This window comes from Dromaius novaehollandiae, chromosome 2, assembly GCF_036370855.1.
Source record: "Dromaius novaehollandiae isolate bDroNov1 chromosome 2, bDroNov1.hap1, whole genome shotgun sequence".
In the NCBI taxonomy this organism is placed as follows: Eukaryota; Metazoa; Chordata; class Aves; order Casuariiformes; family Dromaiidae; genus Dromaius; species Dromaius novaehollandiae.
In genome coordinates, this window is record NC_088099.1 from 43,568,899 (window position 1) to 43,595,272 (window position 26,374).

At 35.8% G+C, this 26,374-nt stretch overlaps 1 protein-coding gene across 8 annotated transcripts in view; it reads left to right on the forward strand.

Moving 5' to 3' along the window:
• Nucleotides 1–26,374, forward strand: part of DGKB (diacylglycerol kinase beta) — a 360,499-nt gene that overhangs the window by 149,106 nt on the left and 185,019 nt on the right. For all 8 annotated transcript variants that reach the window (XM_064506349.1, XM_064506348.1, XM_064506347.1 and 5 more), the window contains 3 exons: nucleotides 2,837–2,922; nucleotides 5,313–5,402; nucleotides 9,076–9,236. In XM_064506349.1, the coding sequence (XP_064362419.1) occupies nucleotides 2,837–2,922; nucleotides 5,313–5,402; nucleotides 9,076–9,236 (337 nt within the window). The remainder of the gene's footprint in view (nucleotides 1–2,836; nucleotides 2,923–5,312; nucleotides 5,403–9,075; nucleotides 9,237–26,374) is intronic.

Here is a 26,374-nt window from a genome sequence, read left to right on the forward strand (position 1 = left end):
TTTATGTTATATGATGTTAAATATAAATCCAGAATTCTTGTACAATTTAATAAATTGGTTCAGGAAAATAGGACTAAATTTTCTGTTTTGGTCCTTTGTTTTAGTATGACAGTGCACAAGGCCTTTAGGGTGACTTCTATACTTTTTATTTCCACTTCAAGCTCTTTTACTATTTTTTTTTTTTTACCGTTATGGAGCAGAAAAGCAAAAATTTAGATCAGCAGATTTTTCAAACCATTTAAAAATGTTATGTGGCTAACAGGTCACAGGTACTATTAAAGCACTAACGACTAAAAACATCTTGATAGACAATACCTATTCTTTTCCTTAAGCTCTTTTAACAAGTCTGTCTAATTCTTCTTTTACAGTGATAACAGTAACTGAGTTTGAATGAAACTAGATGAAACAGAAAAACGTTTCCTTACCAAACCTCAATGTAGGCTACAAATTCTTAATCAGTGAATTGGCTTTATTTGTATTTAATTAGATAAATACATTTATATTTAATTTTATACATTACAATTTTACAAATATTTATAGTGTGTGTGTATATATATAATATCTATTAAATGTATATATCTATTATATGTATATCTTATATTTAAATATGTAGAAAGAAAAAGATATGTGCTGTATTATGAGATTATTGTTTGGAAAATTCACTGGGCATAGATATAAAACGCTTCAGAGGAAACAGCAATTGAACCTTACTGGGAGTTTTCTGACAATGTAGTTTTTTCAGATTCTTCAATCCCCTGCTTTTTCATAGGAAAGGTTTTTTTTTTGTTGTTTTTTTTTTTAATGAGGATGAAATATCCAATCAAAATTAGGAAGATTCAAAGAATGTTTGATGGCCATATGGTTAGGATACTGGTTTATAGGGAAGGAGACTGAGGTTTAGGTCCATGCTCTGTCTAACTAGATTAAAGCTAACATCAAGCACTTTTTTTTCTCCAGCTTTTCTTTTTGTCACCAGTTCCATTTGGTAATAGTGCTTAGGTAACAGAAGTTAGTACTTTGCCCTCCTCTCCTGGCTATAATTTAATTTTAAGCTCATCTGAAACACCTTCAGTACTGGAAGCTAGATCTCTCAACTTTCTGAAGACCCCACATGCTGTGTCAAAGTGGAAATGCTAGTGATGGGAGGCATTTGTCCCATTGGCAGGTCTCATGAAGTGAAGGAGGTATTCCAGGCATATCTCACTGCCCTTTGTCGTCGTGGTGGGATGTGGCTTCCAGTGGAGCGTCTTTATGCCCAGGCCCCTATTAGAAGACATTCTCCCCAAGTGTACCCAGCCAGATCTGGCATGTGACACCTTAGGTCAAAAGAGATCCTATAGCAGTTGTCCTGCTGATATGTCAAGTAGGGCACAAGAGGTGAGGAGTGCAAGGTAGGGCTGGGTTCAACAAAATCCTCAGAGCATTACACTTACTGCATGATACCGTCCAAGATCTCTTCTGAGCAGAGTTGTTTAGAGGGAATGGGACAGCCATGTGTTTCATGTTCCTTTGAACTGGTGGGCTTTGAAGTGAAATATTGTCATTTGCCCTGAAATTCTGGTCTAAAACTATTAGAACAAGAAGTTGAGCTGTAGTATTCTACATGTTAAATGACCTTTTTTGACTGTTGGTTCTTTGTTTCCCTCTGACATGCTCTTTGTTTTTCTCTGTAGTTTTTGTTTTGCTCTTGATTTGTTCAAGAGGCATGAAAGAGTTTTTAAAGCTTTCTAGGGACAGGGACACCATTCCTTGTCGAGCACTAGAGCTGAATATTTCATACAGAAAATAGCTTAAATTAAAATATTACTTATAAGTCTAGTAGATTTACTTGTACTTAAGAATTTGTGCATAATACAATAACTGTATGTTTACTAGGAGCTTACGAACTGGATATTGGCTCTTGTCACTAGCATATAAAATATGTATTAAGATGTGCATGACACTGATGAATAGAATATATTAAAATACCTGCAGAATTGCTGGAAAGTTTTTTGTCAATTCACAATTTACATGTAAGGACTAATTTCAGCATGAGTTTACCATAAAAAGTGGTTTTAAATTAAAAATATTGCAATTTAGAATTGTTTTAATATATCCTTGCTTTATCAGCATTGTAGAATGTCGGTATTACATGAAACAGATAATGACATGGTGATACTGATCATCATCAATGGATATGGAACCAGAAGTAGTCAGGCAAATATTACCAAAGATATCATTTCACTTTTTAAACTACAGTTTGTAGGATGATGGAATGGATGCATTCAATCTGATGCCTACTCATTCTATATTAAACCATGCTGTAAAATTTGTAAAAAGTAGTTTGTAGCAACCCCCCAATGCTCAGCTTATTAGGTATTAGTATACTATCAAAAATACACAGTTTTTGTAAGCTTTTATAGGTACTATCTTACAAGGAAGTGTTGTGGATGATATATTTAGCCACCTTAGGCTTCTTCTACCTTAAAAGACTGCACAGCCATTTATAGCTAGGTGACCTGAGAATGTTTTCTGACAATAGTTTGGAGGAAGAGTTGAACTCAAACATCAAGATTTGGCTTAACTATCAGGTTCAAGCTATTTCTAATAGTAGTGTACTGTAATAGTCCTCAGGTTAATGTTTTCTTATTAAATTTATTAGATAATACATTGTTGGATTATATTTGTCTTCTGTCTAAAAGAATGAATGCATCGACAGAGGTGATTATTACTTAAAGCGCTAAACTTGCCAGTTTAATATTTACTGTTAAATAAAATGTGCTTAAGTCATAAAAAGTATGCATAATACACAGTTAATTAATGTTAATCAAATATGTATCTTCGTTTACTGTTTTAGGTTAAATTTTTTCCGAGATGTTCCTGAATTCAGAGTACTGGCATGTGGTGGAGATGGAACAGTGGGCTGGATTTTGGATTGCATAGGTAATCAATATTGTTTCCATAGTTTTGCTTGACCAGTTACTCATGGTTTTCATTTTATTGCTCTCCCTTATTTATTGGCATGTGGATCGAACTATTTCAAACAGGGTTTTTCTCATCTGAATTATTGAAATGTATTAGTTTGGAGGATTATTAAGAATATCCAGAATTATTAAGGGTGTTCAAAATCCCTACATAAGCCCAGTTTTTGTATTTCTGGGAATCCTCTGGATCCCAGAAAGCAAGAAATATTGAATCAGTTTGTTTTAATTTTTGGTTCAAAGTCAGTTCCCTAGACTGAATTGAATCTAATATTTTTCAAGACGGTTTACTTTTACTCATTGGCTTTTTCCAGTTTCCACGGTTTTGTTTATGCTCCATTATCCCATAATAGGGATAATGGGATAATAGTCCTTTGAAAAGGACTGTTCTGAGAGCCATGCAAATCTCTCAGCTGTATATTTATGGGGCCTGTTTGCCAGTTCAGATTCTGAGTTCTTTCAGGCCCTTGGCCATTAAGTGCTCTACAAGTTAAATCATTAAGAAGACACAGACGTCAAAATATTACAAATTTAAACTTCTCAAGGCTCATTAGAGAGAATATCTCCAGCACCACATGATTGTTTATTTGGCAGTAGAGAGGCTGTAGAGAGTAAAAGGGGAATGGGTGACAATGGAAAATAGGAAAGAGAGACCAAAGGGCTCAATTGAAAGTTTGGATGAGGAGTGTTAAAAGGTATGTGCTTTTGGAAGGTGAAGACCGGAAAACCTTTCAGAAAGAGGATAATAAAGGGGAAAGTAAAGATGATGTGATGGAGGAATGATAGTAGCAGAGGTGTATTTCTAATCTTGATAAAAAAAAATTTTTTTGCAGATACAGACTATTGATTTTAGCTCTCAAATAGGTTTCAGAATCATAAATGAGTGTATGCTAATATCTGTTGTACTGCCTAAACTTGAAAGGGATGAAGTTCTGCAGCTGCTATTGAGTCATTACCTTCTTGTTGAGAAGGACTAAAATTCCATGCAGTCACCTTTCTTTTTTAGTGGCATTATTTGAACAAAAGACTGCATGTCGACTCACTTAAATCCTTTCTTCTGCAGCAATTTTTGTGGTATAAAACTAAGAAATGATTTTGGGGAACCATCATTTCTGTAGGTGCAAGAAATGGATTCTAAATGCTGCCTTTTAGCAAACAGGACTGTTTGGCACAAGTTGTACACGTGAAGTTTAAAAAATCAGCTGGTTTGAGAAACAGACACTTTTCAGTTTGATCATTTCTGCCCTACTCTTCTGATTTAAAAAGAATCTTAACAGAGAGCAAAGCATGAGGTAAAACCAAAATTTTTATCTCTACAATTGATGAGACTTTAAACTTGGCATTTTTTTTCTTTTGTTAAAAGCCTTAAAGCTTTGCAATACACTTGTAAATGCCAAATCCTCCTAAAGAATTGAAGACAGAAACTGATAAATAACAAGATGTCCTTTTCACATCCATTGGATATGAACTCATGCTGAGGATTGCTGAGAATTGTGCATTATTCTGTTTAACAAAATAACAGATTAACTATTCAAGTATAACTTTGAACTGGATACACTGCTCATTTCTATTAAATGGGGAATTGGACAAATTACGCATTTGAAAGATTATGCCTAAGTGATATTTGCACCACTTCCAGTGGTAGAGATTGTGTCAATTGTTAATGTGTGTTTTTCCACTGGGTTTTAAATAGAAATTCTTTGACTTGAAACACTGGGAAAGTATAGTTAAGAGATAAAAGTCGCTAGAAGTAAATAAATTTCAAAATATTAGTTATTAACTACAAAATACTAGCTTAGAGACTTAATCAGATCAATCAGTGCTCATTTTGAATATCAGATTTAATTTCTGATGGGCAAAACCTATTAGTGCTGGCTATGAGGAGTTCTTGGTAATGGTGCTCATGTGTAGACATGAATCCATGTGGATACATAGTTAAACATAAATTCAGCTATTCAGATGAAAAGGTACGCGATTGTCTCATGATTTGTGTCCTTAACTAATTATATTTGGCATTCCTAACTGGATGGCAGAGCTCAAAAAAACAGAGAATACAGCACGATCAGTCTCAAAAAGATCTTGAATATCTTTGTTTATGCCAGATATCACACTCAGGGATTCCAGAAGTCTTTGTGGTAACAACAATAACATAAATTAATGACTGAATATTGACAAGGGGAGGGAAGTGCAATGGAGTGGCTATTGTAGAGCCTGTTGTGGGGAATGTGGAGAATCTCATATGCAAGACATGTTGCTGTCATTCACTGAAACAAAACCTAAGCCAGTAACTGTATCGGTACTGTGCAATTAGATTTTTGTTGCTTAGTTATGTTTTTCCTTCTTTATTTACAGAGAAAGCAAACTTGCTTAAGCATCCTCCAGTTGCTATCCTGCCTCTTGGGACTGGCAATGATTTAGCGAGGTGTCTGAGATGGGGAGGAGGTAAAAACAAATTAAAATACCATTCATTATGTAATTAAAAAGAAAAATAACTTTTGCATCAAAATCTTCTCTCAACATTTTAATTTCTCCTTTATGGTGTATGTAAAGAACCATTATACCTTTCCTCTTTTAGAAATGAGCTGTCTGTAAATGTTACACAAACTCTTTTACAGATATTGAAGGTCATAATCACTCTTCATATTTTGTTTGTAGCTTTCACTGATGCCAAAAATGCTCTAAGGTGCAATGAGAGTAGTATATAGTAATTGTTGGCTTTTTACCATCTCTATTGCAGTTATTTCTTTGATCAATACATTATAAAAAAGGTATTTTTAAATGCATTTTAATTGGAACTGTTCTGAAAGGGTTACTGAAAACAGCTAATAATGGGTTTGGAATGGTTTCATCTTTTTTAATATTCATAAATATTAAATGAAAAATATGTCTCAGCCTCAGACTAGTACCTCTGATCCACTCCCCTTCGTTTCTTCTGCAGAGGATTCCAGACAATAAGTGCTACGGTGCCATTTATCAGGAAATGAGGAGGCAAAGAATACTGAAAAGAGAATGTGTGTAAAGCCAAACTTTTAATATCCTATGCATCCTTTCCTGGATGTATGGAGCCTAACTCTCAGCTCCTCCAATAGCTTATTTTTATCCAGGATTTACATTACAGGATGAAAAAATAAGAGCAGGATAACCTGAAAAAGAGAAACAAAAGGAGGAAGTCTTAGACAAGACTCAGTCTCTGTTAAAAGCATGTCAGTTTACAGGCTCCCAGCCTGTTCTGGCTGTTCAGCTCTCAGTTGGTCATTTCAGTTCAGATGTTGTTTATTTGGAACTTGGCTGTTTATTTGGAACATCTCGACCTTTGTGTACATATCCCCTTCCTTCTGTCTCATCATGGCAAGTTCGTTCTCCAAATGTCTGCCGTGTTATCAGATAGATCTTTAGCAAATTCTCAGTAGTTTGCCTACTATAGAACTTCTTCGATAACCGTAATATTCTGTCAAATTATTTCAGGATCTTTATTTTCCCTGTTCTGGCTGGTGACTGTTTATTCACATAGTCTTGGAAAAAATCAAGTCAGCCAAGCTTCACTTTCTTGACAACTCATAGAATAGAATCATAGAGTAATTCAGGTTGGAAGTGATTGCAGGAGGACTCTAAGCCAATCTCCTGCTCCAAGCAGGGTCAGCTAGGAGGCAGACCAGGTTGCTCAGGGCTTTATCCATTTGGGTCTTGAAAGCCTTGAGGCATGAAGGCTGCACAACCTCTCTGGGCAAACTGTTCCAGTGCTTGACCATCCTTATGGTGAAGAAGTTTTTCTTTATATCCAGTGTGAATTTCTCTTGTTTCAATGCTACTCCTTTTATCTCATGCCGTGCCACAATGCACCACTGTGAAGAGGCTGGTTCTGTGTTCTTCATTGGTCTTGGCAGGCTATTATTAGGTCCCCTTTACTATCTGAGCTTGGCCATCCAATCAGTTATCTACTGATCTAGTTTCTGACCTATCCAGACTGTAACATCCCAATTTGGATGCAAGTATGTTGTGGGAAAAATGTTGAACACCTTGCTAAAATTGGGGTAATTAACATCTACTCTTCTCCCCACAAATCCATCTGACTGTAATCCCTGATACTCATATCTTGGTCCTACCTGATTTTTGCCTTCTGTACAGGTGAACCGTAAGCCTTATTTACCTACTACTGAATTCTTCCTTTTCCTTTGGGAAAACACTTCAGCAAGTTAAAAACCAAAACAAGAAGAACAAAATGCCTAGTCCTATTACAATTAACTTGCAACATATTTATTCTGTGGTTTGGATCAACTCTGTTCATCTGAATCTGAAAAACTGAATCACAGTTTTCTCTTCTATGATCCTACTAGCTTTTAGCTAAAATTTTAGCTAAAAATTAATTTTTTACTCATCTGTTTGTTTACAAGTCAGATTAATTGTGGTTGCTTGTTTTGTCTTCCCATTCTGAGAAGGTCTGAGTAATTACAGTGGAAGTTTGCAGATACATTTAAGTCTTGTCATGCTACCTGTTTCTTTTCTCTGTCACTGTGGCATAGGCTCCTCAATAGTGTGAAACAAATAAAACTCAACAAATCAACTTCTGCTGTTTTTTTCAAACTTTCTGCAGGAGAAGATGGGAATGAACAACAATGTACAATTATTACTTTTAATTACGTTTCTCAGGATCTGTACTGCCATTCACTTCTATTTACTCCTGCTTTGAGTTATTCCATCTGAACGGAAAATTACTAGTTTGAAAACTAGCTGATGTAATAGAGGAAAGAACAGAAAGAGACAATAAGAAAATATTCTGGCTTTCACCATTCTTTGCCTACTTGCTTTCTGGTAGACAGTGCCATAACACAGATTTTCTGGAACTTTGATAGGATGGGAGAACAGACGGGGCTTCAAGAAACTAGATTACTGGTGAGTGATCTCAAGGATGCAGACAAATGGAATTACGCATATATGCATTGTGCAGTTATGTGGTGGTTGACAGTACATAACAAATAAAAATATATTATACAACAATAAAACAATAAAGAAGTACATCAGCAATGAGTTTTGTACAGAGAGGCTTTGAATGTCTTCATTTTCTCCTTTTGCACATGCTGAATGTTGAACCAGCATCTATGAAAAGAACTCCTGATACTTGTCCTAGTTTTTCCTTCTACCAGAAATACACTTTCTGCTTCCTGAAGATGAGGCTTTGATTTATTAAAATTGCTGATGAACCAGGAAGTATGTATTGCTTGAATGTGAACATTTATTCCTGATCCACAGATCTCAGTTACCTATTACAGACTTGTTTGGTCTGAATAGCATTTAAAGCTGATAATGTTCCCCAGTAAAATTCCCCCTTTTTATGTGTGTATGTGCACACGTGTACTTTGGCTTGTTTATACTCAAAAGGTTGTAAGCAAGAGTTTTCTACCGGGTTTAGTATACAATGCAGTATATTACAGTAGGTAATTATATTTAAGTAGTGCAGTGAACTACCTAAAGACTTGTGTGTTTTTGGCAAGTAAGAATAAGATACAGAGCAGGATGAAGTTCATGAAGAGGTTGTTAAAGTATGGAAAGACATGGCTATTCTGCTGAATAGGCATCTTATGCATTATGAATGGATTTCAAGTTTTGTATTTGTTATGCTAGAACATGTTGAAAACACTGACAAAAAAGCAGTAAATAGCTTTTAACCTTTCACTCTATTGTCAGACTTTCATTAGACACAGATCTAGGATTCTGTATGTCTTTTTGCATAAATTTTGAAATTAAAGACATATTTAAATATTAAGATTCATTTTATATCAATAATTTTATACAAAGTATAACTTCAAGGCTTTGGATAACTAGTATAATCATTTTGAAAATTCGAGGGACTGGCAAGTTTAGGAGATCAAATTATTTTCTCCAGTATCAGTACAAATCTGATGCCCAGTGAAATCTGTAGAGTTATTCTAAGTTTACAGTGCAGAAGTCAGCCCTCTATTTGTATTCCTTTAATGACAGATGCTGGAAAAATTGCCTGCTTTTCAGGTTTTATATGCCTTTATATGTTTTCATTTTTCCAGTCACCGAGAAAGAGAAAGAAAACCAAATAAAACTTTTATCATGTCTGGTCAAAATCACCATCTTCACCTTTTGCTAGGTTATGAAGGTGAGAATTTGATGAAGATCTTAAAAGACATTGAGAACAGCACAGAAATTTTGCTGGACAGGTGGAAATTTGAAGTAATACCCAATGATAAAGATGAGAAAGGAGACCCAGTGCCTTACAACATCATCAATAACTACTTTTCAATTGGCGTGGTAAGACTTATGTTTATCCTTAAGTGTTTTTTTCCCTGTTTTGAATAAATATTTGCTTTGCACGCCTTAGTGAAGAATGGTTGCCTACAGATCATCTATAATGTTATTTTGATAGTGAAATGAATACATAGATGACTGACATCAGTTTACATAAATTTAGTTACATTCAAACCAAAATTACTTTTCGGGATCTTCTACCTTCTGAGGTACAAAGAAGATATTCATGTTGTTCCTAATAGTTTATGAGCATCCATAGCACTAAATTTAGATTGTCATTATAAAGATCCTTAAAAAATATAAAGGAAAAATAATCACTTAATAAGAATTCTAAGTAACCTTCTCTGTTAGCATTCACATATTGAGAACTATTTAAAAGGGCAGTGGCATTCTTTATTTCTTCGGAGTAGTTTTAAATAATAAAATGAAAATTACTGCAAGTATCTTCTTGGTTCTGTCCGTAGGTGGATATTCACAGTTAGACTAAATCATGTGGATACAGGGTTTAAGAAGCTTTTCAGCTCTTAGGAACTGCATTTCCAGCTTGTGCTTCTCCATCGTTTCCCATAATTTCATCTGCTATCCACACTGCATATATGTGAGGAATCAGGGGTTGTCCAGTCTGCCTCTCCTGTAGTGTTTTACTAAGGATGCACTTTCAAACACAATCAGAAAGGGTCCATAATGAGGACCAAATTTAACAGATTGAACAGTTCACAAATTGGATTTATAACTCAGACAAAGCTACAGTCTAATTAACGTGGGAATGTGCCTTCCAATACCTAGCTCTGGCTGTTTTAAAACAAACTTGCTCCATTTACTTTGTACATTACAAGAATCCATATATTATGTATCTAATTCTGCAATCCAGTGTTTCAAAACACTATAGAAAGTGTTTTAATAGAAAGTACTACATACTCACTGTAAATCCAAGGAAATTAAGGCTCTGTTAATTTACTTGATCTTTGTACTTCAGCCTTAACAAGATTCTGCCACAGCTTTAGATGGTTGTAGGTATTTTTGATGAAACTTTTACATAATATTGCTTGTAATTCTATAATTTTGATATAGTGTGGATAAGCAGCATGCAGAGACAGCCTAGTCTTATAAATAAAATGTAGTTTGGCTTCCTCTACTGTGTAGTCCTAAATGTAAAAAAAAAAAAAAAAAAAAAGTTTGGTCTTCCCAAGGTTAAGATATTTAAGTAATAAGAAATTGCACTTTCTTTTTTCTTTTGCTTGTGTTATCAGATCTGTTAGCCTCCATTGTTCAAAACAAGTGCAGAGAATAACTAGATGCAATAGAAATTACAGAAATTAGGATATGAAAGTATATAAACGCAAAATATATGCGCCAAAGCTAGTGCAAATCAAATTCATAAATAGGAAGCGCAGTGCAAAGGAATAGGTGAAAGGTTATAGGAAAAATATCATAATTATGGAAATGCCCTGCACAGGGGGACATATTCTGTGACTTTGTCAAAAAATAATATAGATGCTAAAGCTCACAGACAAGGAAAGAAAATATATTACACTGAGGAAGCAAGCAAAAGGTGAGAGGGATGAGGGATGAGATTTTACACCTGTATATTATTGCCGTGCAGTTTAAACGGTTTATAAAATGTGGAGGAGCACCATGTGTAAAGGCACAGCACAGAAACAGGAAATTGAATGCCAAATAGATAGTGGGACATCTGTGAATTTGCTAGGCTTCAGAGAATTCTTTAGCATTATTCAAGAGAAGAAAACAGAATTGCATTTAAGAAAAGTTGCATTGAAGTTATACAGTGGCAAGATCATAATGCTATTAAGGACGCTAATGTACTTGCAGAAAGAACCCAAGGAACATAGGCTAACATTTCAGGCTCTATAGGCAACCAGAAAACTCTGTCTTCAGTTAAAACATGTGAATTCATGAATTTAATCACACTAAACTTACGATTTTTTCACATAATAGAAATGTGAGCAGCACAAAATGGTGCCAACAATGGACAATACAGTATGTTTCCTTCAGCTTCTTAAATTGTTAAGATCATATTTTTGAAAGAGTAAGATCTCTGTCAAGTTTATTACACACAGAAATGTAAAAAATGCTTGTCTCAATTTCATTGAAGTAAGTAATGAGTCAAAGCAAATGGAAAAATTCAGAAATTGGAATTTAGACTCGTTAAAATCATGTAATTCACATATTAGGTAGCATTCATGGTAATTCTTGAAAAGCAAGACAATATGTTTGTATCTATGCAAATAGACAAAGTACTGAAAATGGGTTACCAAGTGTCTAGAACAGAAGTAAACCTAATTTCACAAAAGCAAAACTGTTTTCAATATGTGATGCCTAATATGAACTTTGGCAAGTGCTACTGAATAGGGAAAGCCACTATCTCTTGCCATCTTGGACACCAGTATGTAGTTACTGATAGCTGAGAACGCAACTTGGGTCAAGTCTATAGCAGAGAAATGTAAGTGCCACCTGCAAATTTATATTAAGAGAAATCAAAAGGATTGTTATTGTAGATTGTGTTATTTATAACCTCATAGAAAATGGTAGTACTTGAAGGACCTCAGAAAGTCACCTATCCCTTCCTCTCCCTAAGGTAGTGTCAAGTGACACCTGCCTCATTCCTGACAGGTATTTGTCCAGTTTGTCTCTAGAAACTCTGAATAAAGGAAATTCCTTTGTCTGCAAAGGCCTTCTGTATTATTTTGTTGTCCTTGCTCTCAAAATTTTTGACACATCTGATCCAAATTGTTTTGGTGTAGCTTAGCCCCAGAACATCTTGTCCTATATAGAGTGGATAAGGTAAACCATTTATTCCATTCCCCTGTTAAAATACCCATTATCTCCTAGAAGGTCGATCAGATCTTGCCTCTGTCTTGTGTTCTGTAGCCTAACTAACCCCAGTTTCTTCAACCTTTTCTCACAGGTCATGTTTTCTAGACAACTGATCATGTTTTGCTTTTATGTGTGTTTAGTTAAAACATGAGAATTTGATCCAGTTACTCCCTGTGATCCATGTATCTCTGGAATTGTAGTGCTCCCAATTAGACACAGTACTGCGTTTAATGTCTTATCAGCACTAGGTAGAAGGGAGGAATTAATTTGTGTGTCTTGTAGATGATACCTTTATTACAAAAAATTATGTGAAATTTGCCTTCTTAACATTAGCATGATTTTTTATTCCTGTTTGACCTGTGATCGATTGTTAATTCCACATACTTTTCTGAAGAACCACTACTGTATATCTCATTTGGGTTTTGCATAGCGGATTCTTCCTACCTATGTGTAGAAACTTACACTTATTGAATTACATCCTCTTTTCATTTTTACACTTCCTCTGAAGCACTGTGAATACTAATGATATTCTACAAAATACTTCACATTACTTTATAGGTTCATGCCAAATAATAATAATAAGCACAGTCTCTATTGCATTATGAATAGAATCTGCTGTATGGATTTTGAAACAGTATTGCAGAAATTGTATTTGACAACAAAGATAATCTTAATGTCTGCCTAAAAAGGCCAAAGGAGTAAATCTAAATAAAAATTAGATAAAGTGGTGATTGATATGAGACTCTTGCTGACTTAGGACCATAATTCAGGAAGGGAATCACAGGAGGACTCTATTCCAATCTCCTGCTCCAGGCAAGGTCAGCTAGGAGGCAGACCAGGGTACTCAGGGCCTTATCCATTTGGGTCCTGAAAACCTTGAGGCATGGAGACTGCACAACCTCTCTGGGCAAACTGTTCCAGTGCTTGACCATCCTTATGGTGAGGAAGTTTTTCTTTATATCCAGTGTGAATTTCTCTTGTTTCAATGCTACTGTCTTTGTCTCATGCCGTGCCATGATGCGCCACTGTGAAAAGGATGGCTTTGTGTTCTTGATAACTTCTTCAATGACCTTGGCATGCTGCTATTAGATCCGCCTGAAGCCATCTCTGAGCCTGATCATCCAACCAGTCTTTCTTACCTATTTTCCGTCAGTCCAGACCATTTCAGCCCAGGCCTGGGCCGTCAGTCCCTGCCCCAGTGATTCCATTGCAGTGTCTGTCCTGAGCCATAGCCATAGCTCTCTCCAGGTCTGCCACGGCACTGCCCCTGCCCAGCCATGGACCTGATCTCGACCTGTGGGTCAACTGCTTGGCCCGGTCTCAGCCTGGCTGCGTCACCAAGGCCCTGCCCAGCCATCGCAGGGTTGTGTCTGACCCTGGTTAACCTTGCTGGGCCCAATGCAGACCCCACCTGTGGGCTGATGTCCAGGCCTGGCCTTGGCCCCTTTCCCATGGAGGTGCGCAGTGCCCGGAGCTGGACCTGCCCCCTGGCCTGCCCACCTCCCTTGCTGGGGCATTGGGACAGGCAGTGACCCTTGCGGCACCCTGACATGGTAAATCCATGCTGACTTCCTATTCACTATATTCCCCATGTGTCCAGAAATCTGTTCCAGGAATACTTCCGTCTTTGAGCTTTTATCTTGAACCGAAAAGGCTAAAGCACTGCCAGAATCTGAAGATAGTAAATAAGTAAGGATCTGCACAATTTGTAAAATAATGACCAACATTTCTTTCAAGCCTTTGAAATATATGATCTATGAAGATGAGGCCTGGTTATTCTTAATTCAGTATAATGAGTATTCCAAACAGTAAGGACTTGATGATCAAATAACTCAAGCTTCAGTATAAAGGGACAAAAATGTTATTACACAACATGACGTCAGTGAGGTGGGACCAATAGCAGATCTCTGTCAGCCGTTGTTTTCATATAAGGGTTGCGATCATCAGCAAAATAATGATGCACTCAATTGAAAAGGAATGCTTTATAATAGTTTGAATATGTGAAAAGTTTGGTTAGTATGTTCAAGACAAAGAAAAAGCATTTTTCTACTCTGAGATATGTACTATACAGCGTAAAACTACAGCAAAACGAACAAGAAAAGTTTAGATTCAGTAAATGACTGAGTATATGAGATGTTCAACCTGATGGAAGCAAAGAGCACAGAAAAAACGTGTAAAGCATCAGCCAAGCTGTGTGTCAGTTTCCAAGCGTGAGCTAGAAAATGTCTAAGAGCAAAGTAGAATAAGATAAAGATTTTCAAGTGCTCACATCCATCATTCTGTCAGAATGGCAAGATACCAGGAGAGAAGTCCCATCTGCTTCCCAATATTACTGGAATCACTGAAACAAACTAAATATCCAAGAAGAACATGTATAAAAGCAGTCAAATAATTTTTGCTGAGAAAAAAAATCAAGAGTATAGTAGGACCATCTGAAAATAGAAGCTTGCCGTGGAAAGTCACAGATGCTGTGAGCTGGCCAAATATAACCAGTAATATTAGAGGAAAGATAAGCAGGCATGATACAGACTGGAAATATCAGGCCAACTATCAGAAAGAGACTACTGAAATACAAATATTACTGTCAGATTTTGGACAAAAGAAAAAGTAGTCCTTTTCCCCATAACTGCACAACATACATTGATAGTCATACATTCATGCACTAGATTGATGTTATCAGTGACTATCAAACACAGAGTTCAATTATATTTGTGTTTGTATGGTATCACAGACCCTGTATTCTGTCCAGTGGACTTTCAGTGAATTTCTGTAGTTGCCTAGGAATGGAAATTCAGTCATGTCACATCATTTAGCAAAATTGCTGAGAGTATAAAAAATACACTTGAAGTGTATGTGTGTCTGCGCGCGCGTGCGCGCATGTGTGTGCGCGTGTGTGTGTCCACACATAGTTTCTGATATATGACATTCAGCTTCTGATAGTAATTGCCATGGTTACCTTTTTCCCCATGGATGAAATGATGTAACTTATACTATTGTCTTTGAGGAATCAGCTACTTAGAAGTAATGGTGGGTGAACATGCATACATGGACAGTTAAACATACATACAAATGGTATGAACTAAGGGAAAAGCTATTCACTGATACAATGCTAAAAGGAAAAGAATCATACTCTTTTTGTTATCTTTTTGTAGTCTTTTTTGTAAGTCAGTTACTTTTGGATCACTCAGTAGAAGTTCCTGGACAATTGGCCAGAACGTCCTAATTTTCGAAGTCTGGGAGTGCTACCAGCACTGTAACTGCTACACATTCATTGGAGAAATAAAGGTTAGAGAAATAACGCAAAAATTACAATGGAGTCCTTTAAAACATCTCTTTTGTTATTTGATATTTCACACTGATTAATTCTAACTCCTAAATACAGATGCGTACTTTGACTCCTGATAACGTTCTTGGTTGGAGCAAGGAGCTCTAGGCCAAATCAAAAGCACAGCTGAGTAACATGCATCATTCTGCAGCAGCCAATTTTGCTAGAACCTCATTTTTTATGCTTATTATGTAAACAGCTTGAAAATGTAAAAGTATTTAAGTGAAAAATATGGTTTAATTATACTAATATGACTGATCTTAAAAGGGCTAATAATAATGTGTATACTGAACAATTCATCTATCTCCCGTTGACTTGCTTTATAGCTACTTATGGCCCTAAATGTTATTTTCCATTTTTGGGGTAATAATGCTGGAAGAACTTATGCAGAGATATGCACTGCTGTTAAGACAAGAGTCTTAAAGTAGGTTTTCCAGAATCAAGCATAATTTTAAACTTACTGTTCTTCCACTGAATTAGTTTAGAGTTTACCCTTTATGGAGCCAAACTAGGTGAGCATGAATCAGTACTATTACAGAAAAATCTGTTATTGTGAAGATTTTCTTCCTATATTTTCTTTATTATTTTTTACCTTTTAAACCAATCATAAGTTTATCTGTTGTTAATAGGAGATAAACTATTAACAGCTTTCTTTAACTATAATTTAAATTGTTATAACCACATAGGGTATTACAGAGCATATGCTACTTAGCCTCTTGCAGCTCTGTAATTAGAGTGTTGGAGCGTAATAAACTAAACTTGCAAACATCTGCATTGTCTTCTAGTACAAGTTTGCACAGAAAGAAACATCACTGAGATCGATTTTGAGACAAATTATAGTAGCTGAAGTATGGCATAGTCTGTCTTTCCATATATAAAACAGTAAAGATACCATTCTATAATAATAGCAATTCTCATTGGTGTTATTGCAGTATTCAAGGTTTAGGAGTAAACCAAATGCTATAGTAATAATAGGTATTTACAGATGGCAGCTGTAGAGATTATATGAGCAACCACTGTATATTCTTGTGTTTAATTAGAAATGTTCTGCATAAATGACTAGTTGCGAGACTTACTGATTTCCATCTCAATTTTGTTCCTGCTGGGCCAGATTCCTTCTGAATTTTTGGCCAGATCTCATCTGAATTTTGAACTAACTTTTCTCTTACTTTTGATCAGGTTATGTAGCTGTTTTATGTGTAGAGAACATATGGATCTTATCTACTCATACTTATGAATGTTGCCTGATGGTCAGGCCAAAAGGACTACAAGGGCTTCTGTCTGCTAGGATAATAGCAGAGTACCTTAGAGGCTTACTTTCTTTGTAGATCCTGAATTGCTTTGCCCTTGATCAGCCTCATGCACATATTAGTTTATTAAACTTACTTGGAATTTTTAGTATTGGTGCTCTTCTGCATATGTTCTTTGAGAGTTCTTGTTGACAGAATCATGCTCCTTAGAAAGCTTAAGGCTATAGCTAGTATTACTCAGACTTTTTCATTTTCACAAGATACATAACGTAAGGAAAACGTCTGATCTCTCTATTCACCAAGACAGGATTTATACAATTATCTTCCATTCAGCTGAAACTTTGAATGCATATGCAAACACCTACACAAAAACATATTGGAGAAACAAGGAGGAGTGTAACACTCTAGGACAATAATTAAGACAGTTACCTGTAAGAGAACTGTGATATCCAGATTCCTGTTCCATCTGTTGTTTTTGTCCATTTGATTAACATGTACATGGCAATTCAGAAACTGCCACTAGTTGAATATGACTTCTTTTCTAACATCAACAGATACCGAATTTTAATGCCAAAACAGAACTCATACAAGTAGAATACCTCAGCCTTCCATTCAGTTTTTACAACATGTAATATTGATTTCATAGCAATGTGGTGATATTCTGAACTAGATGATCTACAGCAGTGTTTTCTGCAAGTATATATAGTTCAGGCAATGAAGACTGTTGAATGTACCTTGAAATATTCTCTAAGTTCTTTAAGAAACAAGTCAGTATTAAATGCTCTTTTAAAAAAAGCAGTTGTCAGACAGACAGGAGACCTCTTTCATCCTAATACTACTATATTCAGTATGTGTTCTCTGCAAAATTGTCAGAAAGTAGCAAAGGTCCGTGACAAAGACAAGTGCACTTTTATGACACCTAATATATTACTATTCAAGTGCACTATCAAATAGATATTTGCATGGTCATGATTTAATATCCTTCAGCCTTAACCAGTCACTAAGAGCCTCTTATTCTGCCAGTGGGAAAAAATATGTCTGCTTAATTCTCATAATCATAAATTTGAACTTGTTATGGGTCTGCTTCCCCATCGCTATGCTCTAAGTCATCAACCTCCACTTCCATTACATCTTTCTAATTCTTTTTTGTGTAACTGGAAGAAAAATCTTACCTAAAATAATTTGTTATTGTTGGCTTGTTTCTCAAGAGAACTTTTCATTAGCATGAATAGAAGTTTGGCTATCAGGATTTTAACTCGCAAATGCCAGAGTCTAAGTCTAGCTGATAATGTGGTCCCATAGTCTTCTATTTCATCTACCTTATTTCAGAATATCCTGATTTCTACAAACAATTACTTTATTATGGTATGTTATTTACAGAAGAGAAGGATTTCAGGATTTGCAGTAACCATATATTTTGAAGTTCCAAAGCCTCACAGCGTTTTGCGTTCACAGTGGTCAGAGGGAATTTTTTCTAACAATGTGTGAAAACCTCCTGTGGAAATTAGCTGTTTAGGCCCTGATTCAATGTACTTTCATCTTTATGCTCATTCAACATGACATTTGAGTATGTGTGTAAACACTCCTGATCTAGCAAAGCAGTTAAACATGGTAAATTTTTTAACCATTTTCTACAATCTCATTAATATGACTGGACAAATGCACATGTTTAAATCTGGGCATTTGCTGTAAGCTAGTCAATTATAGCCAGATTTGTGTGTATACATAACTGAAAATCATGTTTATTGGTTTGCTGAACTGATATGAACATAAGCACATGCTTAAATGATTTGGTGAATCGTAATCATCACTTTGAATGTGCTAATGGCATGCTGCTATATATTGTATTATTTCTGTGCCAGTGAGAGAAAGAACATTACATAATAACCGATATTATCACTCTGTAATCCAAAACTCTTCTTTTTCCTCCAAAAGGGTTAAGAGAATGAACAGTTCATCCATGTATGAATGTAAATATAGTTTTAAAAGAACCATATTGATATTGGGTATATGATAGCATAAGCTTCAATCCTGCAGCCAATTCTGTAGGAGTGATTGTTGCATCTGTGAAGAGGTTTATGTTGTCTTGGAGAACCGGTCTCTTCAGACAGCTCCAATCCCGTTTTGAAACATTATGTTATCCTCAAATTGCTGGTAGTTTGAGCTATAGTTTCCTTGTTACCTTGTAATCACCAAACATTACTAATCTTTTATGAAAGTAGTCATTCTTACAGATTTTTGCAGTTTACATGTTTGAATCATGTTTACTCTTTTCTGCTTTTGTAGCTATTAAAATTCTTCTGCAGAGATTTTGGGCATAAAATATTTGAAGTGGTTATTTTTTTCTTATGGCTGGAAAGCACAAACACATACCATGTGCCTTGGAAAGCTAGAGCTGTAGTAGATATTCACAGATAAGGAGCAATAAGAGCCTCTCTGAAGGTTTCCCTTCTCTGCTGTGGGATAATGTTTCCGTGGACATGCAGAATGCGAATTCCGTAGCTGGGAATACTGAGTCTTAGAGTTAAGGAATACCTATATTGCAACACTGATGTCAGCACTTCAAGCTAGCTTGTTTTCTTCCACAGCTGTGGATTTAGTTTACCTTGTCATCCCTCTTGCCAGCAAAACCTCCTGCCTTTCATAATGTGGATCAGGATAGCAAGAGACCTGCACTGTGCTGTATGTAATGGGTAAAAGCTACACTCAAGTGAAGAGCTGAAGGTTCACCCTTACTCTACTACTTAGTGTAACTTACCACTACAAATAATTTTAGTTTTCTGAAATACCTTTTCTCATGTTTTATGTAAGTATAAAGAAATTCTAAGGATTTAAATTATTCCTATTGTCTATTATCTGAAAGATTTTTTTTCTTTTTGTTCATTTTCGTAACATTGCTAAAATGTGAGTGCGTCCTAAAAATATGTATATCATCTAGATAGATTGAGAATTGTATGTGCAGTTTCCTTTTTCTCGCAGAGAGATTACTGACAGCTGAGATGGATTCACTGTAGGTTTTTTATCAGGATCAGTGAAACTCCAGTTCTTTTAGCTACATTCATGTCAGCAAGTAATTTGGCTCAGTAGGGGTATAGCGGTACATTGAAGCAACGGAGGCTGAGGCTCACACATCTACACAGCATGCAGTCTGGGAGTTTTGTTTCAGACTGGATAAAGTCAGTTCCCTTAGGCTGAACTGTCCTGGAACATGCTTGTCTCAAAGTTACCTATAAGACTAGTCATTGATTTGAGCTTGTGTATCCCTGTATTTTGGGAGAAACACGTAGACACACATTAAATGTGTTTCCTACAGAAGAAATCAGCTCAAATGAATCAAATTTTCTCTGCAAACAGAGTTACAGGAAATGGGAACAATTGGGGGATTTACTTTAAAACTTCACTACTTCTGCAAACCAAAATGTTAATGTTAACACAACCTTTTTCTGTTCTTTATGTTAGCAGTTAATTGCAATAAAACCTCCAAAGTTTTAAAAGAGTATAGACATGTAAGAGCATAGTGTGTCTAACTTTTTATCTTCCTTCCTTCTTCCTTATTTTCCTACATAGATTCATTTTTGTTTTGGCATGTTAGATATTTGAGGCTCTTCTTCATTTAACTTTTCATGACGGGGTTAGAACAATGGTAAATACCTTGAATAGAGAGAGAAAGACTCCCTAGTTTTAGATTTATGAATAACTCATGCGCTTGTTATCACTTATTACCCATTTCTGTCATGCAAAATTATTCACCTGATGTAGAATCAAAGACTAGAAAGGGACTTGTTTCCTATAGTCAGTAAAAACTTTAAGAAAATTCATTGGGAAAGTCATTGGCACTTACCTAAATCCTTTTTTTTAATTTATAATGGATTTGGAAGATACAGCTATTTATAAAATAGTTCTGAGGAGATTTATGTTAAATTTTGTGATTGACAGAGCTAATTATATTAAATAAAATACAATGAGGCATTATAATTTTACTAAGCAGATACTATAAAAGGTGTTTTGTGGGCAGAAATGCAGTAAAATAAAACCTGCACTCTTCTAGTGTTTACCTGAGCCCGTAGAGATTTTGAGTCTCGTGAAACCTCTGGGATGTTCAGAGATTTTGGTGGATTTGGGGTGGTTTTTTTTTTTTTTTTACTTTTGTTTTTGTAAAGGAATTGACTATAAAGCAGCCTAGCCAGCAGCTACTGTCGCAAGTGACAGTTATAAATGAGAGTATATGCCTAAAGACATAATTAATCTGCACTGAGCTCAGAACAGCTCCTTAGCTAAATGCAACTAAATCAGCTACACAGTGTATAATTAACTTACAACTATATTAGTCCTAGTACAATATTATTCATTATATATGTAAGGTATTATTTTCTCCATATGAAATTTGCAATGTACCAAGTAATGATTAAGAGTACATTATAGTATTTCATTCATATTATCGTAATATGATTGTGATGTATGTTCATCTTGTTAATGCTGTTATTGTTAGTTGTTCTTAAAAGAAATGTCACGGATATAGGAAAAATATGATTGGGTTTTTGCACACAAAGTGAGAAGTAGCTGTATTTAAATGAAGTTGAAGTTTTAGTCCTCATCCTGATCTTGTAATTCTGGTTGTTAATGATAGGAGGAATGTTGTGAGGAAAGTTAAAGCCAACAATACTTTATATTTAAGAGTAAGGTAAATAAGCTGAAAGATTGGTTATAAGTCTCAAACTGAGCTAGAAGTAGGAAGAAGTTTAGAGGACTGAGAAAATGACCTGAAGGAAAAAGCAGAGATCCTGAAGACATGTGAGGCTAGCAGTGGAGGAGGTCAATTGCATCTGAAAAAGGAATTTATAAAATATGTGCAAGCTGTGCAGAGCATAGGGTTGGCTACGTGTATGCTGACACCTTGTACCTGGCTAAACTACAAGAATGTCTTGACATGCTCTGTGTACACATGTAAAACTATAGTATATGTCAATGAGCTTATGTAAATGAATTATTTTATCAACTTCTCCCTGACAACATCATGCAGCCTTTCCCACCCCATAAAAGATTCTGTCTGAGAACTCTGCTTTCTCAGGTCTTCCGGAGTCCTACTGAGCCCTTCTGGGCCTTTTCAGACTGCCTGTCTGTAGCTGGGATTGACTAAAGAAACAATGATCATGACTACTCATTGAGGACATGAAGTACAGTAATTTCTGAGAACACAGTATAAGATATGATCTCTTACAGATAACAAAGAGAGAGATGCATTTTATATAATTTTATATGGAAAGAAATTTACATTTTTTAAATTACATACTCTTAAGAAACAAATTCTTAAATTAGTTAATTTCTTTGAACTGTTTAGTGGTTAGAAAATCAACAGGCTATGACAGTCACTGGAACATTTTTCCCCTGCTTTTTACCTTTGGTTGGCTAGGCTTAGAAGAACAGTGTATATGTTGACTAGGTAAGAAATTGCTGTTAGAACTAGAAAATTCATCTGTGGTATGGATCCACTGGGTGCAAGATGAATATTGTATGATTCCAATTTAGCATGCTTTAAAACTGTCTGTCTGCGTAAGCAAAGCCATTTTGTTCTTGCTTCTATGAGAGAGAAAGATAACAAATCATAAAAGAGAAAAAAAGGCATTCTGGCCGAAGAGAGAGAAAGAGGAGAAGTAGACATAGAATTCTGAGATTTAAAATGAGTACCCCTCCAAATTTAAAAGACAAATCTGATGTGTGAATTGGATGTTAAATAAGCACTGGAGATTAGTGCTTAGTTGTCCACTATATTGTGTGCCTAACCTAGGGCCCAAATAGTGAAGAGATTATCTTGGAAAAAAAAACCAAAATACTATTCAGGAAGAAGCTTTTAGTTCTGAGGGACTTGTATATGTCTGAGAAGAGTTCACATCACAAGATATATAATGATAACAATATAATCTGTGCCCTTTAAAAATGTGCATTATTGATTCTATGATTTCTTTTATATGGGGAAAATATTAAGGGCAAAATATCTAAGAATATGAGAGGACTAGAATTATCTGCCATTTAACATTATTTATATATTTAGAGAGCTGGTAGCTTAACTGAGATTCCAGCGGTACAAAATTATTCTTTATATCTCCAGATCTGCATGTTTTCTGCATTTTTATGGCAAAGTCCCAGAAGGAGCATGATTTAGCCAAGAAACACTTAGTCTTACGTTACTATCTGAACCAGGTGGATCCTGAGGCAAATTACTGAACATAAGTTAATCCTTGTCCTTGCTAGAACAATTTGTACAGAAGAGTGTCTACAGACACATAGCCAAGGAGCTCTCTATTGACTATATGAGATTTTACAGTTTCTTCATTTAATGCAAGAGTTCTAAGTGCAAAATTTAGCACATTCTTGTATTCGTGATGCTTCCAAGAGTCCTTAGGGTTATAACACCTGAAAGAATGGGTCATAATTGTTGCCCTTACGCTGTAATTTTGTACTAGTACTGGTGGTGTCACCAAGGCCAAATTTTCCTTGGGTGAGCTGACGTGACACACCAGGGTAAACGTCAAAAGAGCACGCATTTCTGTCAGTGCCTTGCAGTGCATCCTACCAGGCAGTCTCACCCTAGAGGGTGCTCTCATCTAGAAATATGCAGGATCATCAACACATATTACACAGTGCAATATGGCAAGATCTGCACAAGCTTGCACCTGCACCTTTGTTCAGCACTGCCAAGTCACATATACACTATAACTCTTCAATAACTGTGTAATGCAGACAGCGCACCCTTTTCAGGGCAGACCATGGTGCCATCCCAATAATGAGGTTCCTGCCTAGGGGCTGTCCTTGGCCTTACAGTGGGATCCCATGCAGTAGGAGGGGAAAGGCCTGCTGCCTTGCATCTGTAAAATCACATAGCTGCTGGCTAGGGAAGAGAATTCTTTTTCCCCTTCTCCCATTACAGGCAAACTGCATCTGGAAAGATTGTCACCTGACATATCCAACTGATGTATCGCCTACTTGAAGAATTGACTTCTGCTGTGGTTACAGGGAAGGAAGCATCCCTGCATCAGAAACAAAAATGCTTGGAGAATCTTCAGGAAAGTGAATATACCTAGCCATAAACTTACACCTAGCTACAAGTTGTGTAATGTTAAAAAAGCATTTCCCTTTAGACTTTGGGTTTCTACTTGTCTCTCATGAATTCAATGAGAGTTTTGCTATGGTGATCCTATTTCTTTCCTTCTGTCACTTTTACACTGAGTATTTTATGAGACCAAGAGGAGGAAAGACCCTGCCAATGTCTTGAATGAGAAGAGAGAGTTCCTTGATAGCTCTTCAGCTCAGGAAGACAACTATCATTTCAAATAGAGACTGTTTTCTGCTTTCATTGTAATATATCTCCGAAGAAAGTGCAGTATTTTTTGAAGGAAAAAACCTAAACAATGGGGGTCTAATGAGAAAAAAAGTCATTTTCTGTGATCATTTTTGAAGTTATTAGTACAGCCTTAGTTAAATGACATTTCCCATCTTAGGAGGATTATTGACATTTTGATATGAGACAGAGAGACCTTTAATGAGATCCCAATCAAAGGTAATATTTAGATAATGATACATGAATTCATAAATGCTAGTCAAATAAAAATGCTGTAGTCCATTTTGGCCTTCACCTTATGGAAATCTGTACAGGTCATAAGATGAAAAAGCTTAGTGAGTGACGACTAATACTCTCTCACTTGACTGTCTAATTATGTCTGGCTAATTGTGTGCGATAATGCTTGAAGCTGAATCTTACAATGTAACTTAATCCATCACCCAGACAAAATGCATGGAAAAGGATATTGAAATTTTCTACTTTGTTAAATGTATGATCTCTTTAATGTTTCAGTTTATGATGATCTCCCCTTCCATGCAAAAACAGGTGTTAAAAAAAGCATGCAAAATGTATGTAAACAGTATGTTATCTACCAGTGAAATGTACAGACCAGTAGACAGTTCTGGGAAATGCTATGTTTTACTAGCTGAAATTACAGTCTCTTACATTGTTTATCATGGCTACTGAGAACAAAAATGTATAAAAAAATGAGCACAGTGTATGAGTTTTATCCTTTCTTCACTTCTTGAAAAGAAAGGAGGAAAGACATATAAGCCACTATTTAATCTCTGATTTAACAGAGAGTAAAGTTTATGACTGGTAGATTCTCTCTCTGTTACTTAAGCTATTTTTCGGGATAAAGTATACCAGTGATAAGGCACAAAATTAACATGCTGCATGATCTGACCCTGCAATAATATTGAAGCTTCTGTGTCGAGTTATAAGCAAAGGGATAGTAGTGGCAGAGAGAGAAGATGCGGTCACTCATCTGTCAGTTTCTAGACTCTACAGACAATAGCCCCTACTAGTAATACTTTTCACTAAATTCTTGACCTTGGAGCACTCCAAAAGGAGGCAGGTATCATTATCGTTGTTTCATTAATAACTGAAGTGACTTTTCCAGGGCCATTCAGGAAGCCAGGTGTAGAACTGGGAACAGAATCAGATCTTCTGAATTTTAGTCAAATTTTATCTGCAAGAGCACACTGCCTCCAAAATACTTTTGTCTTAAGCTGTCAAATCCACACCACGTGTGTGGAATAAAATTAATATTTTATTGGCATAACTCTCTTTGCACGCTTTACTTTTATACTATTAAATACAAATAAAATAGTGGTGATCTTCTTGTACCTTCTAGTTATAGTCAGCTTTTGATGATCTATAAGTTATTAGGGCTCTGAATTTTCCATACTGTGAATAAAGATACATCGTGCTGTCTGAGCGTGAGTCCAGAATCAAAGCAGCCTTGTTCATATAATATTGTTCTGTGTGCACATAACAGATCAGGTCAGAAACAGGCTAAGGGATCTATAATCAAGAAGATCAATTTTTCTGAAATGTCAGATGAGATTTTAAAATGAGACTTACAATGGAATGTAAGACTGAATTTGACCATACAGTATTAGCTATGAGTTTTAACTATATGGCACCTGTATATGTACATATATATATATATTTATACACACACACACACACACACACACACACGTATAACAAAACATAAAAGTCATGTGGCTAATTAATTTGGGTCCTTGTAACTTTTATTGCCACAATGTACCTGCATTTTATAAGCAATTGCCAATTTAAATAACTACCTCACCTTATTTCATTTTGTAACCCCAGAAGTAAGTACACTTCATGTCACTTGATTCAGAACTGCATTCATGTTACTAGTTATCCCTTAAAAAATGGTTCTCATGAATAATGAAAATAAATCCCCTTTCTGCTCCCATAGCAAGAGGTTATAAGTGCTACCACCTGGCATCTTAGCAAAAGATCATAATAAGCATGTTTTCTTACAATAGTTCATTGAGATGGTACATGGCAAGAATGAACAAATTTCCACTCTTAGAGCCAAATTAGAGGCTCAATCTTTAGTCAGGCAAAAATCAATAGCAGCTTTGCCAGAGGAAGAAATGGATGGTTGCACTTAGAAGTATGATTTATAAAAACCTTATTTTGTCTTTACTACTTCTATTCTAGTTTGTTCTGTAAGAATAAGGTTAAAGTCAAAGCTCTCTTCTTTTTCCTGCCTTTTGTTCTGCCTTCTTTTCTATTTTATCCATTTGTCTACCTATCCTATCTTCATTTGTATTCAGTCCTTCACTCTTGTCCCCTCTTCTTAGTTCATTCATTTATCCTATAATATCTATTTATTATTACCTCATCTTTACCA